Raw genomic sequence first — 18,536 nt, 5'->3', positions numbered from 1 at the left:
ACATTTCAGGAATATACAAATTTAAAAAAAGCCTCAATACAAAACCATAGCCTGTGGAACCTTTGTTTAATGCAAATCTCTACAGGCTTGAGCCCAGTTCAGCCATTCAAATTAACATCGTTTTTAATTCTTTGCTCAGCTGGGCAGGCCAGCATCTCCAGAGAACCTTGCTTTATTTATCCCTGCACTCTGGGAGTGGCAGAGTGGAGCAAATCCACAATGAATCACTGTACTGTGGAAATTACAGGTATTTTGAAAGGGGGATAAGCCAGCTGCTACAGTACATCTTGAGCTTTCCTCTTCTTCTCCTGTCATTTAATGCATTAGAATAAACTAAACATACTGGCAGGGGCCAGCAGACCAACTGAGTAGCTGGACCTGATGCGGTGTTCTTTGTAGTTGAAGACGAGTTGGTGAATAGGAAGAGGAGAAGGTTCAGCAGTCTCTTATCCAAAAGGGGCTAGGCTGTTGACATGGTCTAAGGCGAGATCCGAGGCTCAAATCCGAAAAGACTAGAGAACTGGGAAAAGAAGGCGAGGTAAGGAGAGACCAATACCGGGCAGTGAACAGAGAGTAATACGGGTTTAAGTATTACGGGAGGTGGAAGGTGCGGTAATTAATGAAGTGCCGTGGCTGGTTGATTAGCCAGAGCAATGTTGTTTGCTAGAAGTGCTCAGGGCTAGAGAGCAACTAAGGTGAGGACATTTCCACGTTGGAATCTGGTTAGTTGTGGGCGTGACACATACACCTCCATTCATTCCTTTCCAAAGGAAGTAGAAGACTTAAAACTGGCAACACACCCTAAAATGACTGTACCTTGCACTGGCCCCCTACCATTTCACATTGTGAAGTTTCCTTTGGCATCTAAAGCTCCCGTTTTTTCTAAAAGCCCTCGCTACGGAAGTGAAGGAGTGAATTTCTTTAGATCCAAATTTAGCTCACCGTGACAGTATTCTGATCCGACAACGCTGCTGTGTGGGAGGAACGTGGTTTCATTGCACTTCAGCACATGTAACAGCCTTGTACGTGATGCATGAAGATGAACATGTAAAATGAGTTTTCTCATAAATAATTATGAGCATTCAGGGCCACAGACTAGAGAAATATATGATTAAAGTCAATGCTGGAATAAAAAATTGCAGTTAATAGAACACTGCACAATAAAAAAATACTGACATAAATAAGAGAAAATATGTGCAAGTTTGAATTGCAGGTCCAGTATGAAGATGAATTAAGAACTAAAACAGTCACAAAATTAATTGCAGAAATACATTTTAAGGCTACTTTTGTTCATTTGCATAAAGCACAAGGACTTTGTCCTTTAGTGCACAGAACAAAAGCATGAACATCTGTTCAGCAGATTGGTATGATTATTCTGTGTTTCTCTACATATAGTAATTGCTTTTCTGGGAATTTTTGAATAATGAAATAAGAAATAAATGTTAGCTTTAATTGGTACACTACTGTATATGCCAATTACATATCATTCATAGTGCTATTACAAATTAAACTGTCCCTCAGATGTTCAGCTAGCCTCTAGATTTTATACTATAGGGGCTGTATTCAATGTTTCTTCATTAATGAAAACAAAGAGTATGATAAATCCATCCATTCATCCATTGTCAGAAAGCGGTCACAGCAACAAGGAGATTAACCTACTGTAGAAGCACACAGAGCAAGGTGGTACTACACCCTGGATGGGACACTTGTCCATCTACGAACACGCATGCACGCACACAAGGACAATTTAAAATGAACAATCAACCTAGCCATCAAACCTTTAAAAGGTGGAAAGAAACTAGAGAACTCAAAGAACTTAGAAAAGACACTCTAGGCAGTAATCAAGACCAGGATCAGGAAGTGCTATAAGACTGCAGCACAAACTGCCACCCCCATAATGAGCACTAAATAATGCAACGTAACCATAACAGCTAATTCAACTCAATACCAAGAAGTTAGAGACCCCAAGAGGTTTGGGTTGTGATTTGACCAGTCTCAGCTCTAGCTGGCTATACAGTATGCCTTTAAAGCTGTTATTTAAAAAGGATCTTTAGTAAAATGGCATATGTACTGTATACAGTATAAAATATGCATATAGTGAAAAGTGCAAAATGTAAATCGAAGGTGTTAATGTTAACTTCATACAGAGCTCTAGTTACTTAAGAATACAGTGTGCAATTCCTTTTACACTACCAGAAGATTGCTTATCAGCTCTATCAGAATCCTTTCAGGCATTAAAGGAATAAAAAATAGGATGTAAACCAGGATTATATATTATGCAGTCTGTAAGCACCATGTCCTACATTTAGACAAGGCACCAATTCATTTGGATGAATAATTAAAAATAAATATCAAATATAGAGTAAAATGAACAAGTTATCAAATAATTAAACCAATGGTTATTTTTTGCTTATAAACTTTGGCTTAGCTGAACGTTGATGAACAATTCAACTGTTCTATTAGCATAAATTCTGACACACATGCTAATTATGCCACGTTAACACCAGGATAAGTACAATAAAAACAATGCAAACCAAAAAAGGTGGTTTCCACTCAGGCCTGGTCCTTGGCTTAGGTGAACCAGATGGCTGCCTATGTCTATTAGTGCCTTTGGCCTTGTGGCCCCCTCAATGTGTAACATACTGTAACATATTTTTGCAATCGGCACATTCAAATGTGGGTCTCCAGTGGCTCTTTCTGTTGGTGCTATGCTAGTCTAGGTCGTTACAGTTTTTTAGTGGTGAATGTACAGTAAGTGTAGTGGTTTATTTCACTGTCGATGCAGTGAATGAGTGCAGTGCAGTTTCAGCTGCTGCTACACTGAATGCTGTTTGCCTCATTTCGGAAAGTAGCAAATGTTATGATGAGCAATTTTATTAACCTTTAACTACATCTTACATGTAGTGAAACATTACAAGCGACCTTTTGCATGTTATGCAAACTACGTTATAATAAGGAAAAATTAAAATCATCCGGTTACAGCTGGTAACACACATCGTCCACTAAAATCGGGCACTGACAAAAAGGAAGCACAGAAAAGACGAGCAGGATAAGCAATCTCAAAAAAGAGGTACAAATCAAGTCAATGTAATTATGTATTTGTATTTCCTTTGGTTTTGAATCTGTCAGATCTATGGAAGCCCGTTTCTGCCAGGGAGTAAAAAAAAAAACGCGCTATAGTATCTAAGAATTCCAACTTAGTAACTCAGAATTGCGACTTAGTATCTCAGAATTCCGAGTTAGTATCTCAGAATTGCGACTTAGTAACTCAGAATTGCGACTTAGTAACTCAGAATTGCGACTTTATATCTCAGAATAGCGACTTAAAATCTTTTTATCTCGTAATTGCGACTTTATATCTCACATTTGCGACTTCGAAATAGCCCATATTTCATGGTCTGTCCTTTTGGTATTGTAACGGATTCGGGTTCTAGGGCTTGTACCCTCGCCGCTCCTACCCTACTTCGTGCATCACTGCAATGGCTCAAACCCAAGTCTTGCCAGCTGAGCTAAAGAACACTACCATTACCCCTGTGCCAAAAAAGCCTAACATGGCTCTCGACAATCTTAACAAATTTACCCTTTCTTGCTAAAATTCTAGAACATGCTGTCACACTTCAGTTACATAACCACCTCATGACAAACAACCTTTTCAAACCCCTCCAATCTGGCTTCTGTCAACTTCACAGCACAGAAACTGCCCTGGTTAAAGTCACTAACAATCCTCTAATAGCTTCTGATTCTGGTTGTCTTTCTATACTCATCCTTCTTGATCTCAGTGCTGCTTTTGACACTGTTGACCATAACATATTACTTTCTTGTCTTGAGACTGTGTTTGGAGTTTCTGACACTGCTCTCAAATGGTTCAAGTCTTACCTCACTGATTGCTGTCACTTTGTCTCTCTTAATGGGTACAGGTCTGAAATTGGTCTTGTTAAGTCTGGTGTTCCTCAGGGCTCAATACTGGGCCCCTTGCTCTTCAGCATTTACATGTTTCCACTTGGTCAGCTTTTAAGATCACATGGCCTCAGCTTTCATTTTTACACTGATGATACTCAAATATATATCCATACCAAACCTGACACTGATGTGGCTGTCTCTATTCTATCTAATTGCATCTCTGACATACAAATTTGGATGACTCAAAACTTCCTTCATCTTAACTGCGACAAGAGTGAAGTCATGCTTATTGGCACCCACCATCAACTTCGTCAAGCCAGTCCTGTAACCCTATCTGTAGATGGTTCTGTACTTGAGTTTCAATCAAAATTGAAAAACCTTGGGGTTATTTTCAATTCTGGCTTAACATTCGACCCACATGTGCAGCATACTGTCAAAACATCTTTTTTTCACCACAGAAATATCGCTAGACTACGGCCTATGCTATCACAAACTGTGGCTGAAAAGCTGATCAACACATTTGTGTTCTCTCCAATTGACTACTGTAATGCTCTACTCGCTGAGGTATCTAAATCTACTCTGAACAAACTGCAGTATGTCTAAAATTCAGCAGCCAGAATCCTGACCAGGTCTAGTGCAAGTGATCACATTACTCCTATCCTGGAGTCCCTGCACTGGCTTCCGGTCAAATTCCGTGTGGACTTTAAAATCATCATACTCACCTACTGTATATGGCTTGGCACCTCAGTACCTGTCTTAACTATTATCGCCCTACTCCCCACCTCACAACCTTCGCTCTTTTAATTCTGCTCTCCTTACTGTCCCCCAAGCCCATCTACATTGTATGGGTAACAGGGCCTTCTCCTGTTATGCCCCAAAGCTCTGGAACTCTCTCCCCAAGGATATCAGAGAGTCACCTTCTCTAAAATCCTTCAAATCCAGACTCAAAACCCTCTTCTTCAGAAAAGCCTTTACTTAATTGGTTCCACTCTATACCCCTCTGCTTTTCTTAGTACCACCTTCCATGGTCTCCTCTATATATAGTAATTGTGTTTTATCTTGTGTATTCTTTTTATTTATTGTTCTTGTCATCCCTTTGAGAAGCCAGCTTTAAAGGTGCTATATAAAATAAAGTTTATTATTATTATTATTATTATTATTATTATTATTATTATTATTATTATTATAGGTTGACCTTAAAAACATTGTCTGAAAGGGCACCAAAGACTACTGTCACTGGTAGGGTGCTTCTAAGCCTGTAGTACTAATATTAAGGGTTATACAGTACATGTGTTCATTCTGCATGTTACAGAAGGCTTTTATACTCTCAGTAAAGAAAGACTTCATGCTCTTGACTTGATGGTAGACACTTGAGAGAACATGTGTTTTGTCACTCTTAATCAATTCTGATCAATCAATCTGCTTAAAACAACATTTTCTAAACTTGGCTTCTCATGGTACATCACCTCAAAGATCATTAAATCAAACTGAAAAAACGTCCTAGCAAAAAAAAATTGCAGACAACAGTGATAATATTAAACAGCACATTAGGCTAATATACAAACATGCTTGAGCAGGAGCTGCAGCAATACTCAGCCTGAATGGTGATTGGCTGTTCTACATTGGTTGAAACAGAGAAAAATACATGATGGAGAAAAATACATCCAGAAAATCTCAATAAATATGTCTGTGTTGAATAATAAGATATGTATATACTGTAAAACCATGCAGTATATGGTAAACAATCCTTCTGTGTAATCATAAATGCAGAACTAACAACTTCATACACTACAACAGATGCAAACAAATTGTAAACCAGTAGGAAAACACTTTGATAAGGCAAAGGGAGCTATTTGTTAGCAACTCAATAGGAAAAGCTAAAATAACAACTGGGGAAAGATATCCTACATACAGTAGATATGATGAAAGTCTAGTTTTATCATTAACAATACTAATGAAGCAAAGTAAGGAACAGAAAGCTAGTTTCAGAATTGGTGTTTTAAATTTGCTCACTATGCCAGCACTTTATGACTTGGGCTTGCTTGTGCACATTTACGTGGGTCATCACCTCAAAGTCTCAACAGCATTTCAGCACAGTGAGGGTCTTTCTTTATGATCAGGCAAGCTGGCGACACTGACACCGCAGGGGAGAGATCTCATTCTTAGAAGCAGCATGTGGCTCTTTACAGCAGGTATTTAATGAGATTGGTGCCAATTACAGCACAATATCACTGCTTGCTATGCATTTCAACTAATTAGGCCGGAATGGACTCAATGTTAGGGTACTCCATTGGTGATAATGATATTGAAGAAAGATTAAAATCCTGGATTGTGTGAAAAAAAATGTTGACAAATTAAGTGAAATTTTCCTTCAGAATGAATAATGAAATACAAAGCGGATGGCATGAAGGAAACAAATATAAAATAGAGAAATTTGTAAATCAAGGGTTGTGAGTATACAGTATGTTAGAACAGGCTACCCAGCCTGAAGCTGATACACTGTTTTTTTTCCAAGTAACAGCTGGATGAGATCCTTGGATCAATTAACTACTAACAAAGCAAATGGGCTTGTTGGGATGAATGTTCTCCTTTCGTTTGTAACCTCTCTTTTGTTCCAATACACAGTGCTCACTCTTTTGTACAGTATCTCAGTGAAATTAGAAACCATGCCAACACATTCATTAGACCATTCACTGGCCATAAAAGCTGCCCCTCACTGACAATGCACTAGTACTGCGACAGAACTGAGAAATTTTGTTTACATTACAGATCTACTCTGTAATAGGTTTAAAACAAATTTGTCAAAAATTGAGGATAACCAAAATGTCTTAAAACCGATACAAAGAACAGCAGTTAAAATATCTTCGGTTTTCAATTTGACCTACAGTGCTTACAGTATACTGTATTGAGAAGATGTTTATAGTTACAAAAAGATTCTCTGGTAAACAATAATTGTGCGCCAGAAAACACTGCGAACAGACACAAAATGCAAGACTTTGGCAGCATTTCTTGCACTAGCAATTGAAGTTGATTGGATAGCTGCATTAAAGCTTATCAGCACTGCTGGATCAACACAGGAGAAGCAATAGGAAAGGATATTTCAGGTATTTCAGGAGTTACTTGATTTGATCCTTTCATATAGTTAAACAGTCATGGATGGGTCTTCCTTTTGATGAATAAAAGAGACGTTGAGTTTCCTGTACATTGTCTTTCTAAGCAGTATTGTACAGCATGAGTAACAGGTGTTATGAAATTGTGGAAGCTTTGCAAAATATAAAGTAAATTATTGTAATAACATACATTTAAAGTTCTGTATTGGATCTATCTTACCTTTTACTGGACCCTGAAACCTGTACTAAAAAGTGCTCATGCAAATATGAATCATACTTTAGCGTGAATTACTATAATAGACCAGTTATTAGTCTAAAGAAAATTTGCATTATGAACCTTGCTCCTGATGGCACTAATGTTTGTTATACAGCTGGATGATCATCATCCCCAGAAAAGAGTTGCCTATTTGCAGCATATATTTACAATAAAAGGTCTTTTATTTTCTAAAATTTAAATGTCTGAGAAACAGAAACCTATTACAGTGCACACTATATGCTGTATAAAAAATGGCAAGTCACTTCAAGGACTCCACTTTTAAATTCCTCTTTGCTATCTCGCTAGTATGAGATGGAGATTCCTGCACTTCTGAGTTCTTTTGTTGTCGAATAATAAAACCCCGAAAAAGCAGTGGAGTGCTTTGATTCCCTATTCAGTGCTGAGGAAAAAAAATGATTCTTTTTCACCTAGCTTTTATGGGTTCAAGATGCCAATGGCTGCACTGGAGTGGAAACAAAAAGGAAAAGAAAAAAAATGAACAAATCTGTAATGCTATCCTCAGTGTCTCCCTTTGAAACTAACTGTATATGTACAGTATATACATCAAGTAAATGCTGTATGAAATCGCTACCACTGGATATTTACAGGCTGAAGAATATCCTTGTTTTTGGGATTAGTGTTATTAACCAAGCAGTTCTGGGACTATAGAATAAATATAGCATCAACTGGGAGTTAAGCCTGATTTCATTTATAGTTCACCCACAAGGCTGCTTAAAACATTCCCAATGGGCAACCTATTACCAGCCTACAGTACTGTATGTACCCAGGTGTCTTACTTTGAGTTCAGTGGAATCTCTGATTGCTTTGAGACAACTGTATGCAGCACAAGGATATGCCTGCTGTGCTGTTGTTTGTTTGTGGTATTTCCTATTCTATTAGCTCTACCTGATATTTTTAAAAGCAGTTGATCTGCCCTGTATGAGTGTAAATACTCTATGAAACAACAGTTCTTTTTCCACTTTTGTACTGTACCTGTTTCACAATTTCTGATGAGATTGTTTTAGCCATTGTAGGAGCCAAAACTCTAAGGCAGCATTTTTCGGCATTAATACTTTTTAAAATACAAATTTTAAAACGTCTAATTTCATACACCACCGTTATATAAAGCCAAAAAACACAGGCATTGCAAAAGGTATTTAAAACTAAACTAAGAATGTACAGTACGTACAGTACAAATGCAAGTATAAGAATGCACATTTATACATGTATCTGTTTCGAGAAATATGAAATATGCATGAAATACGGTATATATAAAATATTCTTGAATTTAAGAAACTGGAATGGAACACAGGTCACAATTTGAATGATTTTGCAGAAGTATCAAACTCAACTGTGTGAGCATGATTATGGATACAGTTCAGACTTTTTTCTTTTTAAATAGATCTTTCACAATATGCGTTGAACATTCGAAAAGTCTAAAATCTAGTGCCATAAACATCAGGTTTATAAAAATAAAAATGTCTACACTCTAAAGACAACAGAATATACAGTACTGTATATACAATATATATTATTTCATGATTGATTTCAGGAAACAATGTTAAATACTTCTATGCTTAAAAACAACATCCATGCGCACCCTGGCAGCATATCAATATACTGTGTAGCCACAATTTCATTTATTCCTCTACATTTGAACATGTAAAGACAGAATAATGAAATTGTAACTGTAACCATGATGAGGTACTGTATGTGAGTAAGGATTGGTAGTTTGGGCTGCAATAAATCTGTTTTTCTAGGTAGGTTGTGGTGGGTTTATGGTTATCTAGGAAAACACTGAATACCAGGTCAGCCCTACTTTTGGCAATCTGTCCAATGACAATGCAGTACAAAGTGATACCCTCCCCACAATCCCCCTCCCCCCCCCCATCCTACACTCACGGTTGCGAGGCTTGTCCTCATCCAGCCCTTCGTCCTCATTCTCAGGGTCGATGTCCTCAGCCTGTGTTATCCAGTCCAGGTATCCCTTCAAATCCTCCTCCAGCTGCTGCTTTTCTCGCAGCTTCTGGAAGTCACCCCTGGCTTTGGCCTTCTCTCGCTCCTTGGAGAACTCTCTGCCGCAGACAAAGAGGAGAGGTGGAGGCAGACAGAGAGAGAGAAAGTGGAAGGGAGTCAGTACAGAGCAGGATGCTATGTTAAACTCACCCACCAAATGTCTCCAACCAAAGTTGACAAGTAAAACAACCATTATGAAAAAGAAAACATTGGAGATTTTGAAGCGAGTTAGGCCTAGGAAGCATTACAAGGTTAGATTTAAAGAATCAAGCTGAATTATGTTTGAAATACTTTTTCTCTACAAGGGCGAAGGCAAGCATGTGGAGGTTCTCTAGTTTTCTTTTATTCCTGTAATGTAATAAGAAGAGAATGGAGTGCCTGGGGATAGGAAAATTATTTAGAAAAATATATCTGCAGAGCCAAGCAAAGGCTGACTCATACTTTTTCTCTCATGCTCCTTTCTGTGATTTGAATCTGCATTTGCTTGCTTCTTTGAACTGAGTGTACATACGAATAAAGGGGGAGAGAGACTGCTCAGCTCCAGTCATAATGCAAATGACATGAAGCAGCTGTTGTCTTCAATATGTTGCATGTGACAAAAATATAACAATGACGGGGATCACTAGAAATTTCTAAGAAAATGCATTTACAAAAGCAGTACAGTATAAGCATAGTGCTACAAAAAGCAAATCATATGACACACTACTGAGATAAAAGTAATAATGGCATCCAGGACACTATATGGTCAAAAGGACCAGAAATGTGAGAGGCCTTGCAGTGTTTCAAAGGTGCCAGCTGTTTTGATTTGGAGCCAAAATGTCTGAAAGTCCTCTCATACTTTCAGCTTTGGCGGAAGAGTAGAAATAAGAATCACCTCTGAAAAAAAGTTGGATTTAAATACTTTAAAACATCAAGTTTTGGTGTTCCAAAAATATGGAAGTATACACAAGTCTACATTGACGCAATTGCTTAGGGAGTAAGTAGTCTTGAGATGTCGAATTCCATGCACTGCTGTTGGATGCTGTCTTTTGGCCTCTGCCTGCAGCTACAGCAGAAACACCTTTCTCCAAATCCTGGCATGATGAAAGAATTACCAGTTGGCATTTCTCAAGCAGCTGCTGTGATTCCAGACAGACAGCAACCTCCAGGACTGAACATAACTTGACATCTTGAAAGTGAGTTCACTGGATTTATGACTTATGACTATAAAAACCTGCAGCTATAGCAATATATAAAAAATGTGTGAATAAAAAACATTTGAAAACCAGCAACAGCATGCTACTTTTCTTTAAAGCTCTTTTAGCCAATGATATTAAGCTTTTTATGGTGTTATAAACCACAGCTAATTAGGACACGTAGCACCTTATAAAATAAATGTACCCTTTTAACTCTTCAAGAAATTGATTTTAGAAATATCAGGCCTGTTCATTTCCTGGGGTCAGGGCATTTTGATCCATTTTTAAAGGTGCAGCCAATTTGGTTGTGAACAGTTTGTGTTCGTGTTTTTCTGCCAGTTGTTTGTGAGCAGTTCTTGAACTTCAGTTGTCACAAGACTACAAGAGATCGATTCAAAACCTTTCAGTCTCATTTGAGACAAATGAGAGGAAAGTCAAAAGCCAAAACAAAGCAATAAAAACCCATTGGTTCCTTACCCGCTCAGCACACCAAGAACCAAGTTAAGAACAAAAAATGACCCTATGATGATAAGTGTAACAAAATAGATCCATGGCCATTCATTTCCTACGGCATCATTGACCTGGAAAAATGGAAGGATAATTAGTAGGCAACACTCGGAGCAAGAAGATTCCATGGGAAAAACAGCCTGTGTTCAAGATCCACTGCAATTCTAAATTTTTAAACTTTTCTCACACGTGTGGGAAGCTAGATTTTTAGTTTGGCGAATAATATCCAAGATTTCTCAAGGTTTTGCCAAATTTCTAGATTGTTTTGCAAAAGGAGAAAAACAATTTCAGTATGAACAATTAGAAAGCATTCATTCCGACTGAACCTCAACATCCTCCTACTTGCAAGTAGTATAACAAGCCAAGAATTTATTTTCATCGATTTACTTTATCATTGAATATTAATTGTAGAGTTGCATCACAGACCTAGTGTCGGTTTCAGCCACAAGAGGGCAGTTTAAGGAAACTCAAAATCCAGGGATTTGCACAAGGATGCAAGAGAGGAATCTAATGCAACAGTTTCTCATTAGTTTTCTCTAATAATAGAGATCACAAGAGAAGATACCTTGTCTCAAGATAAGACCAGACCCGCCAAGTCTCTTAGAACAGTCTCATGGGTGAGACCAGTGGTTGGGTTTTTTTTAAGAGTCAGGATGAATATGAGCAACTGAGAGAGTTTAGAGCTTGCCCATCGATTCTGGGTTTACTAACTACAATATGGATATATGGCAATAGTATTTCCCATTGGTTAGGGAAATGGTTATCAGGTTTAGTCAGTACAGGTAAACAAACGCTCTGAGGAGCCATTTTATTTACTCCCCTGGGAGTAAGAAGCTGGGAATTCTCAGGTCGACAGAGTAACTCCAGCAGCTGGCTCAGGGTGAAGGAACCCCATTAAGGTTTAGACAAAGGGGGGAACTGAATAGACTTGCAGGTTAGGGACCATTTTTGGATGGGAATGGGAACGGGAATTTATTACACCGGAGTTGGTCTGACTTCATCTGCAGCTCTGAAGTTACCGGTAGTTTTCTGTAGGTGGTTAATGTAAGTAGGTGTACCTATACTATGACGGAAGTTAAGAGGGACTTGAAACAACTATATAACTTATTCAGTGTTGTCAACTTAGCACACATTAAACAATGAAATGATAGCGTGTCAATATTTCTCTATGCCTTTCCCTTTTGTAATGAACTTGCAAAGACACAGAAATGTTTATTCTGCTACAGTACTCATTCAGTATTCTGCAACGGTTCTTATCAACTGTTGGGTCTTAATTGAATAAACAATCCAATAACCAGCAGAACAGTTTTGTATATAAAATGTGAATTATTTTTTAGAACTTGCATTACACAGATTAAAAAGACGTAATAACGTTGAGTGGTTAGTACTTGGTGTGGTATCACGTTTAAAGGGAAACAATACAGCGTGGCACTGTGGTGTAGTGGTTGACATTGCTGCCTTACAGCAGTGGGACCCTGGGTTAAAATGCTGGGATGCTATCTGTGTGAAGTTTGTACAGTGTTTCCCACAGTCCAAAAACATGCTGTTAGGACTTGGTGTGAATAAGTGTGTTTGTGTGTGCCTGTTGCTTGCCACAATGGGCTCTGGCTCCCCTGTGACCCTGTATTGGATAAAGCGGTCAGAAAATGAAAAATTAAGAAAATAAAAATTAAGACAGAAATGACTGTATTTCCTGGTCCTATGTCCTGGTGTTTTTTATTGGCCACTCATCTTACCAAGCCCAAAGCCACACTGTACTATACATGACCTCTTTTATTATTACTGTTATTGCATTTCTCCTTGTGAAAAAAAATCTGAATACAAAAATATCCTATTAAACAATGCACATTTCAAAAGTAGTTTTTGAACTTTCAAATCTGCTGCCAGCCTTTTTTTTATTATTGTTAATGTTAGACTTTTGTCCCATGGAATCTTGCTGTCCGGTGACTCACAGCAATCACCAAACAAACCAGTCTTACCCGCTCAACACCCCCAGAACCAGATTTAGAACGAAAAAGGATCCGAAGATGACCAGACTGACAAAATAGACCCAGGGGAGCTCATAACCCATAGCGTCCTGCATCTGGAAGATGGAAGGAAGGTTAAAGGAAAGGGTAAGGTAAACAGAAAAGAGAGCAGCAGAGAAAGAGAATGGAGAAAGACATTTTGAGGGCTTAGGTGAACCAGTTTGCTTGTTTTTTCATGTGCTCTATAGAAATAGGACTGTGATTTTGACCATTATTATTTGGAGCCTATAAGAAACCTTCAGAAGCAGGACAAGCTACAATTCCTACAGATTTCTGGGTCTAGAGTAGAAATATGGGTTCTCCAGACCTGTTTTTTCTTGTCTTCCTAGTGCTTTATATGATTTATAAGATTTATATGATGTGCATGTTTATGCGATATGATGATAAAAATTGCTCATTTAAAAATCTATCCCTGTTTTATTTTATCATACTGTATGTATTAGATGTGAAATTTAACCACCGTCTACAGCTTATGATTTTCTGCAGACACATCATAAACTTTTTATCCATGAGTGGCTTTTGCTATGGTTGTTGCCTGGAACAAACTACACGGGCATTTTTTAAAACATATTTCAAGGAATCATTTAATAGAAGCTAAGATATGATCTTTGGATCAATAAGCTACAAGCATCCAAGTGAAGATGAAAAGCTGAATAGCCTCCTCCCATTTGTCACCTCTTTTCATATTCTTACTTCTTTCTAGGGATCTAGGCAGGGCAATAATAATAATAATATTCTGATATGGCTCAATATATGGTATGCACTGTAGTTATTTCATCATAAAATGCACAGTAGGTATAATGAGCAGCACAGTGTCAAGGCCGTGAGTGCTGCTACAGTATATCACTCTCTTTCTGCTTTCGGTTCAAATCCTGCAACTAGCAGAGGAATCCTACTCCGTTATGCCCCTGAGCGAGGGCCTTAACCCCAGCTGCTCCAGGGGAGCCGTATAAATGGCTGACCCTGCGCTCTGACCCCAAGCTTCTCTCCCTGTCTGTGTGCCTGTGTGTCTGTGTATCTCATGGAGAGCAAGCTGGAGAATGTGAAAATACAAATTCCTAATGCAAGAAATTGTATATGACTAATAAAGTGATCTCTCACTGCTTTTGGGTCCTAGGTTTGATTCTAGATTGGGTCACTTTCTGAATTCTGAGTTCTCCGGCTTTCTTCGATCTCTCAAATACACACTGGATAACAGACCTGAGGAAAAGTTTGTGGACTTCCTTTGGTTAGTCCGTATTCTAGTACATTCCAGACTTAAAATGTGATTAGATCTTCATAAAAGTGTAAAAAACAGATGAAGATACAGTAACCTGATTAAATGTGACTTGAATCAACATAGTCTTGAATATTTTTCATTTCTAGACCATTTGTCCAATTGATCTATCAGATGGATGGAGCCCTAAATGTTTACAAATAGTTTTGTATCCATTCCAGATTGAGGACTCATTCTCTGAGGTCCTCTGTAATCTCTTTTGATTGTGGTATGACATGTTTCCACTAACCTTTTCTGATAAAGACCAAACTCACAATGTTTTAGGCCATTATATTGGACATACCTGTAGCTGACCAAATGTAGTCCTTGTATACAGTACTTATACCCAATTATTTAGCCACCTGATTCTCTAATTGTGCTATGCAAACTAGAGGTTCACTTATTATTTCTCATACTGTACACCGATTCTTTATTATTCATTTTTGTACTTGATATACAACTGTTTCAACAGACATTGCATAGCTAAAATATTTGCTTGAAAATACCTGTTTTGATTAAACACGGGTATCATGGTAAGAAATTGTAATTCTCAGAATTCTAATGTTCAGTTACATTGCAACTGGTATCAAAATTGTCTCTGTGCCTGAGGCCTGCCAATGCACTGGCATCTGCTCCAGGATTTGATCCTGCCTTGTGCCCTATGCTTTCAGAATAAGTTACTACAACTCCTACCAGAAATAATGAGTTACTCCAACTTCTACCAGCTTTCTGATAATGTTTGAATATCCTGTATGTATACTATTCATATCATTTATGCAAATCATTCAAAACACTTCTGTCTATGTTTTCCAAATCACTGATTTTAGTGGTGATGCTAAAACCTTGCACACAGTCTCATTCTAGGACGAGATCACAGACATGTTTGGTTGTCCTTCAGAAAATGATAAAACAATACGGCTGATTTTGTTCTTTTATTCCCCTACCAGATATCTGCGTGGCTTTCCACTGACTTTTGTTCTTGGTCTTCTCTGGGAATTTAATTTTTACTAACATCACATATGGCATATGTCGCAGCCAGAGGGAAAATATGTCATTTAAATAAATTTATTTTGATTACTTCCATCCTTTAACAAACCAGTTTGGCAGTTCAGCAGAGGATTCTGTCAAATATTCTGGCAATTTTACATAAATATGTCAATAAAGAGTACATATACCGTACATACTGTTTAAAATACTTCTGCTTAACATTCATAGGCCCTCTTAACCACAACATTGAGCATGAGTGAACTGATTAGCTGTTGCTAAATGTTTACGTTTTGTACTGTATACAACTACTGGAAATAATTATGGAAACAGTGCTTTTCTGCTTATTGGTTTCAAAAAGTCTTAATAAACAGGTAAGACCGTGAATCATATCACCCCCCCTCAAACAAAAAATAAAAGCACAAAATGCCTTATGTATATTTTTAAGTGAATTGTCTTGAGATGTACTCAACACATAATATACTGTAGTTTGACAAAAACAAAGGAAGGATGTTCCCTCCTGTCAGGCTGTGATAAATGCCACAGTGATGCATGATGGGAAATCACTGATGTCTTGGTCTGCATCTTTCAGGATGGAATTATCAAAAGCTGATGATGATGACATTTGTACTGTACCAAAATCAAACTCATGCTTTTCTATCAAACAACTATGGAAAGATGTTAGTAAGTCATCCAGTCAGGAGAATTAAATCCAACAAAAAGGCTTGAACAGTGTTAGAATTATTTAAATACATTATAAGGGTATAACTGTCAACAGTCCAATTTCCCATAACAATTTCAAGTTCCCATAGGTTTCTGATATGAAAAAATCTATTTATGTACTGTATATTTTACATTAAGCAGCTCTCTTCATGACAATGCTGCTTATGCAAGACCTGAGTCTGTTCTTCCTTTTTTGTGTCAGCTCTACCTTTTTCCATCAATATTCATTTAAAAAAAGTAATTGAAATGGTACCCATGGAGCAGCAGAAATAAAATGTTTTAGAAAACACCCATTAAAATTGCTTGTTCATTAATAAGCTGCTGAATATTCTGTCAGTGTCCAATTCTGACCACTGAGTGAAATCATTAGTGTAGATTACATTACTGAGCTGCTTAACTGACAATGCTTATTGAGCAGCAACTTAACAGGACCTGAATTCGTGCAGGCAAGATCTTCATTGCTTAAGGATTAGGCTCTGAATGTTAGAGCAATTGGATTCAAGAGTTTAATCCAAAACTTTCCAAATTCACCAGTAGAGGCTGAACACAAAAACACATGTAGTGATGCATAACTTAAGCATGAATTGAAGCACAGAAAAATCATGAAATATTCAAAAGACATGGTTGTATGTAGTGCCTTGACAGTGAAGACTCTTCAGACCACAGCACAGCGCATTTGTTAAATCATTAAATCATACACATTAAACATTTAAACTCCACTAGAAGTACTGTAAGTCACATGTGCCATTTTCAAGCTATATCTTCATATTTTTTCCTCATTCAAAATTAAGGTTCCACAGGATATTAAGATGAACACGAAAATAAATTGGTCAGCGTTAATATCACTGATTATTTTCTGATAAAGTGCTCAGTATTTTTAAGGACGTATGCAACTGTAGTGTAATTGCTGTGCAAAGACATAGCAGTTCAAGAAACAATGTCAACTCTTGCCAGAAAAAATGTAAAGTCAAGATGGGGCCAGGTAATGTTTCAGAGTCCATTATTATGCTTAAATTTCAAGTTTATATTTCATCACAAATTTATGAAGTGACACCGGTACAGCAGACTTCTAGACCCATAGCAGCTTTACCACCAAAACAGACAATTTTTTTAGAGCAGTATAATCTGTAATGGCTCTTTTTTAAGAAAAGAGGGCTCGGAACAGCTCCAAAAATATTTTTCTCAAATTAATAACCAGTGAAAATATTAATAAAATAAAATCAGACTTTTTTAACCAAAACCTTGTGGTTTTCAGAATGAAAACTAATCTTTACTGTCTCATGAAATCAATTTCACTCACCCTTTCTAAGGGTGATTAAAAAGATGAACTATTGTCCATTTTCAGTTTCCTTTTAGTTCTAATGCTTTGTGTTATTGAACTACATAGTGGACAGATTTAATAGAATTCACTGCAGAGATAGTGTGAATAGCAAGAGGGCCTTTAATCTTTTTTTTTTATAAAAAAAGAGGAAGAGGAAAATTGAAGGTTTAGTGAATATGCTAGACCATCTGCTAGAATAGCCAAAATGAAACTTACCAAAGTTAAAGAACATTAAAAAGGACAGCAGAATTTTAAGGAGAAGACTTAGCTAGAGGGTTAAGGTGAAATGTCTGTTTCATCACTACTGCAAAGTTTGCATGAAAGACACTTTACACCTACTCTTCCACAAAGAGGCATGGCAAGAAATTATGGCAGCTGTTAAGCTATCAACATTTCAAACTCCTGTACAAAGATCAGTGGGTAAAAAAAAGAAGAATCTAACTGAGAGCAGTGTTGTTGGTGTGGGTTTCCAGTCACAAAGTTTTAGAGCACATTTAAACAGAAGAAATGTCCTTTAAGATAAACAACTAGCAATACATATTCTGAAGCTCAGAACGAAAAAAAAAAGGCATTTTTTAGCTTTCCTGGATGAATATTGGGCCACACCACTGTAGGGTGTGTGATGCAAAGCTGACTGTACCTTAGCCCAATGGGAAAAAAGTGGAGCAGTCGGGGAAGAAAAGCTGAAAGAAGGAGACAGTGCCAGTGCAGTCTCTATGCTCACATGCTGTGGTATTAAAATAAAGCACATTGCACCAAGTTTTCGAAACCTTTGGGGTTCCGTACCATTATTTTGGGTGCTGAAATCAATACAGCACAAAAACAGGAACAGTGAAATGTGTTTATTTCTGTTCTTGCTTTCCATGGAAGAAAATGTGCGAAAGCAGAACTGAGCAAGCTGTGAGGTTTAACTAATATTTTAATATGAGTGTTTCTGCCCTTTGAGGTTATTTTTATGCTTGGGCATTGAAACACATAATGTAAAGAAGGAACTTACATCACCATATAAATGCAGATTAAACTTTTTCGGCTTTCAGAAATAAATTGTGGAGCTCCTGGACAGTGATTTCAAGTTTCTTTTTCATTTATACAGTAGTATGCTGAAATACTCAACTACTGAATGTGCATATGAACAGGAAAGAAAATTACACAGGTAAAGAGGCCATAACATGAATTAAGAGAGAGCATATTTGAGATGAAGAATCGATGTTATATAGAATTATTATTGTATGGCAGCTAATTAAGTATTTTTTCTTGTTCTG

At 37.4% G+C, this 18,536-nt stretch overlaps 1 protein-coding gene across 10 annotated transcripts in view; it reads right to left on the bottom strand.

Annotated features, from left to right (window-relative positions):
• Nucleotides 1–18,536, bottom strand: part of cacna1c (calcium voltage-gated channel subunit alpha1 C) — a 431,114-nt gene that overhangs the window by 110,907 nt on the left and 301,671 nt on the right. For 7 of the 10 annotated variants that reach the window (XM_088646820.1, XM_088646811.1, XM_088646814.1 and 4 more), the window contains exons 8-9: nucleotides 12,944–13,047; nucleotides 9,169–9,341 (exon numbers count right to left, since the gene is read on the bottom strand). In XM_088646820.1, coding sequence (XP_088502946.1) covers nucleotides 9,169–9,341; nucleotides 12,944–13,047 — 277 coding nt within the window. Of the gene's footprint in view, nucleotides 1–9,168; nucleotides 9,342–10,934; nucleotides 11,039–12,943; nucleotides 13,048–18,536 lie in introns of all 10 variants that reach the window. The other 3 variants (XM_088646812.1, XM_088646818.1, XM_088646821.1) reach the window with 1 other exon arrangement.

The sequence above is a fragment of the Lepisosteus platostomus genome, chromosome 9, assembly GCF_059453375.1.
Source record: "Lepisosteus platostomus isolate fLepPlt1 chromosome 9, fLepPlt1.hap1, whole genome shotgun sequence".
Lineage (NCBI taxonomy): Eukaryota > Metazoa > Chordata > Actinopteri > Semionotiformes > Lepisosteidae > Lepisosteus > Lepisosteus platostomus.
This window is presented reverse-complemented; position numbering and strand designations above follow the sequence as displayed.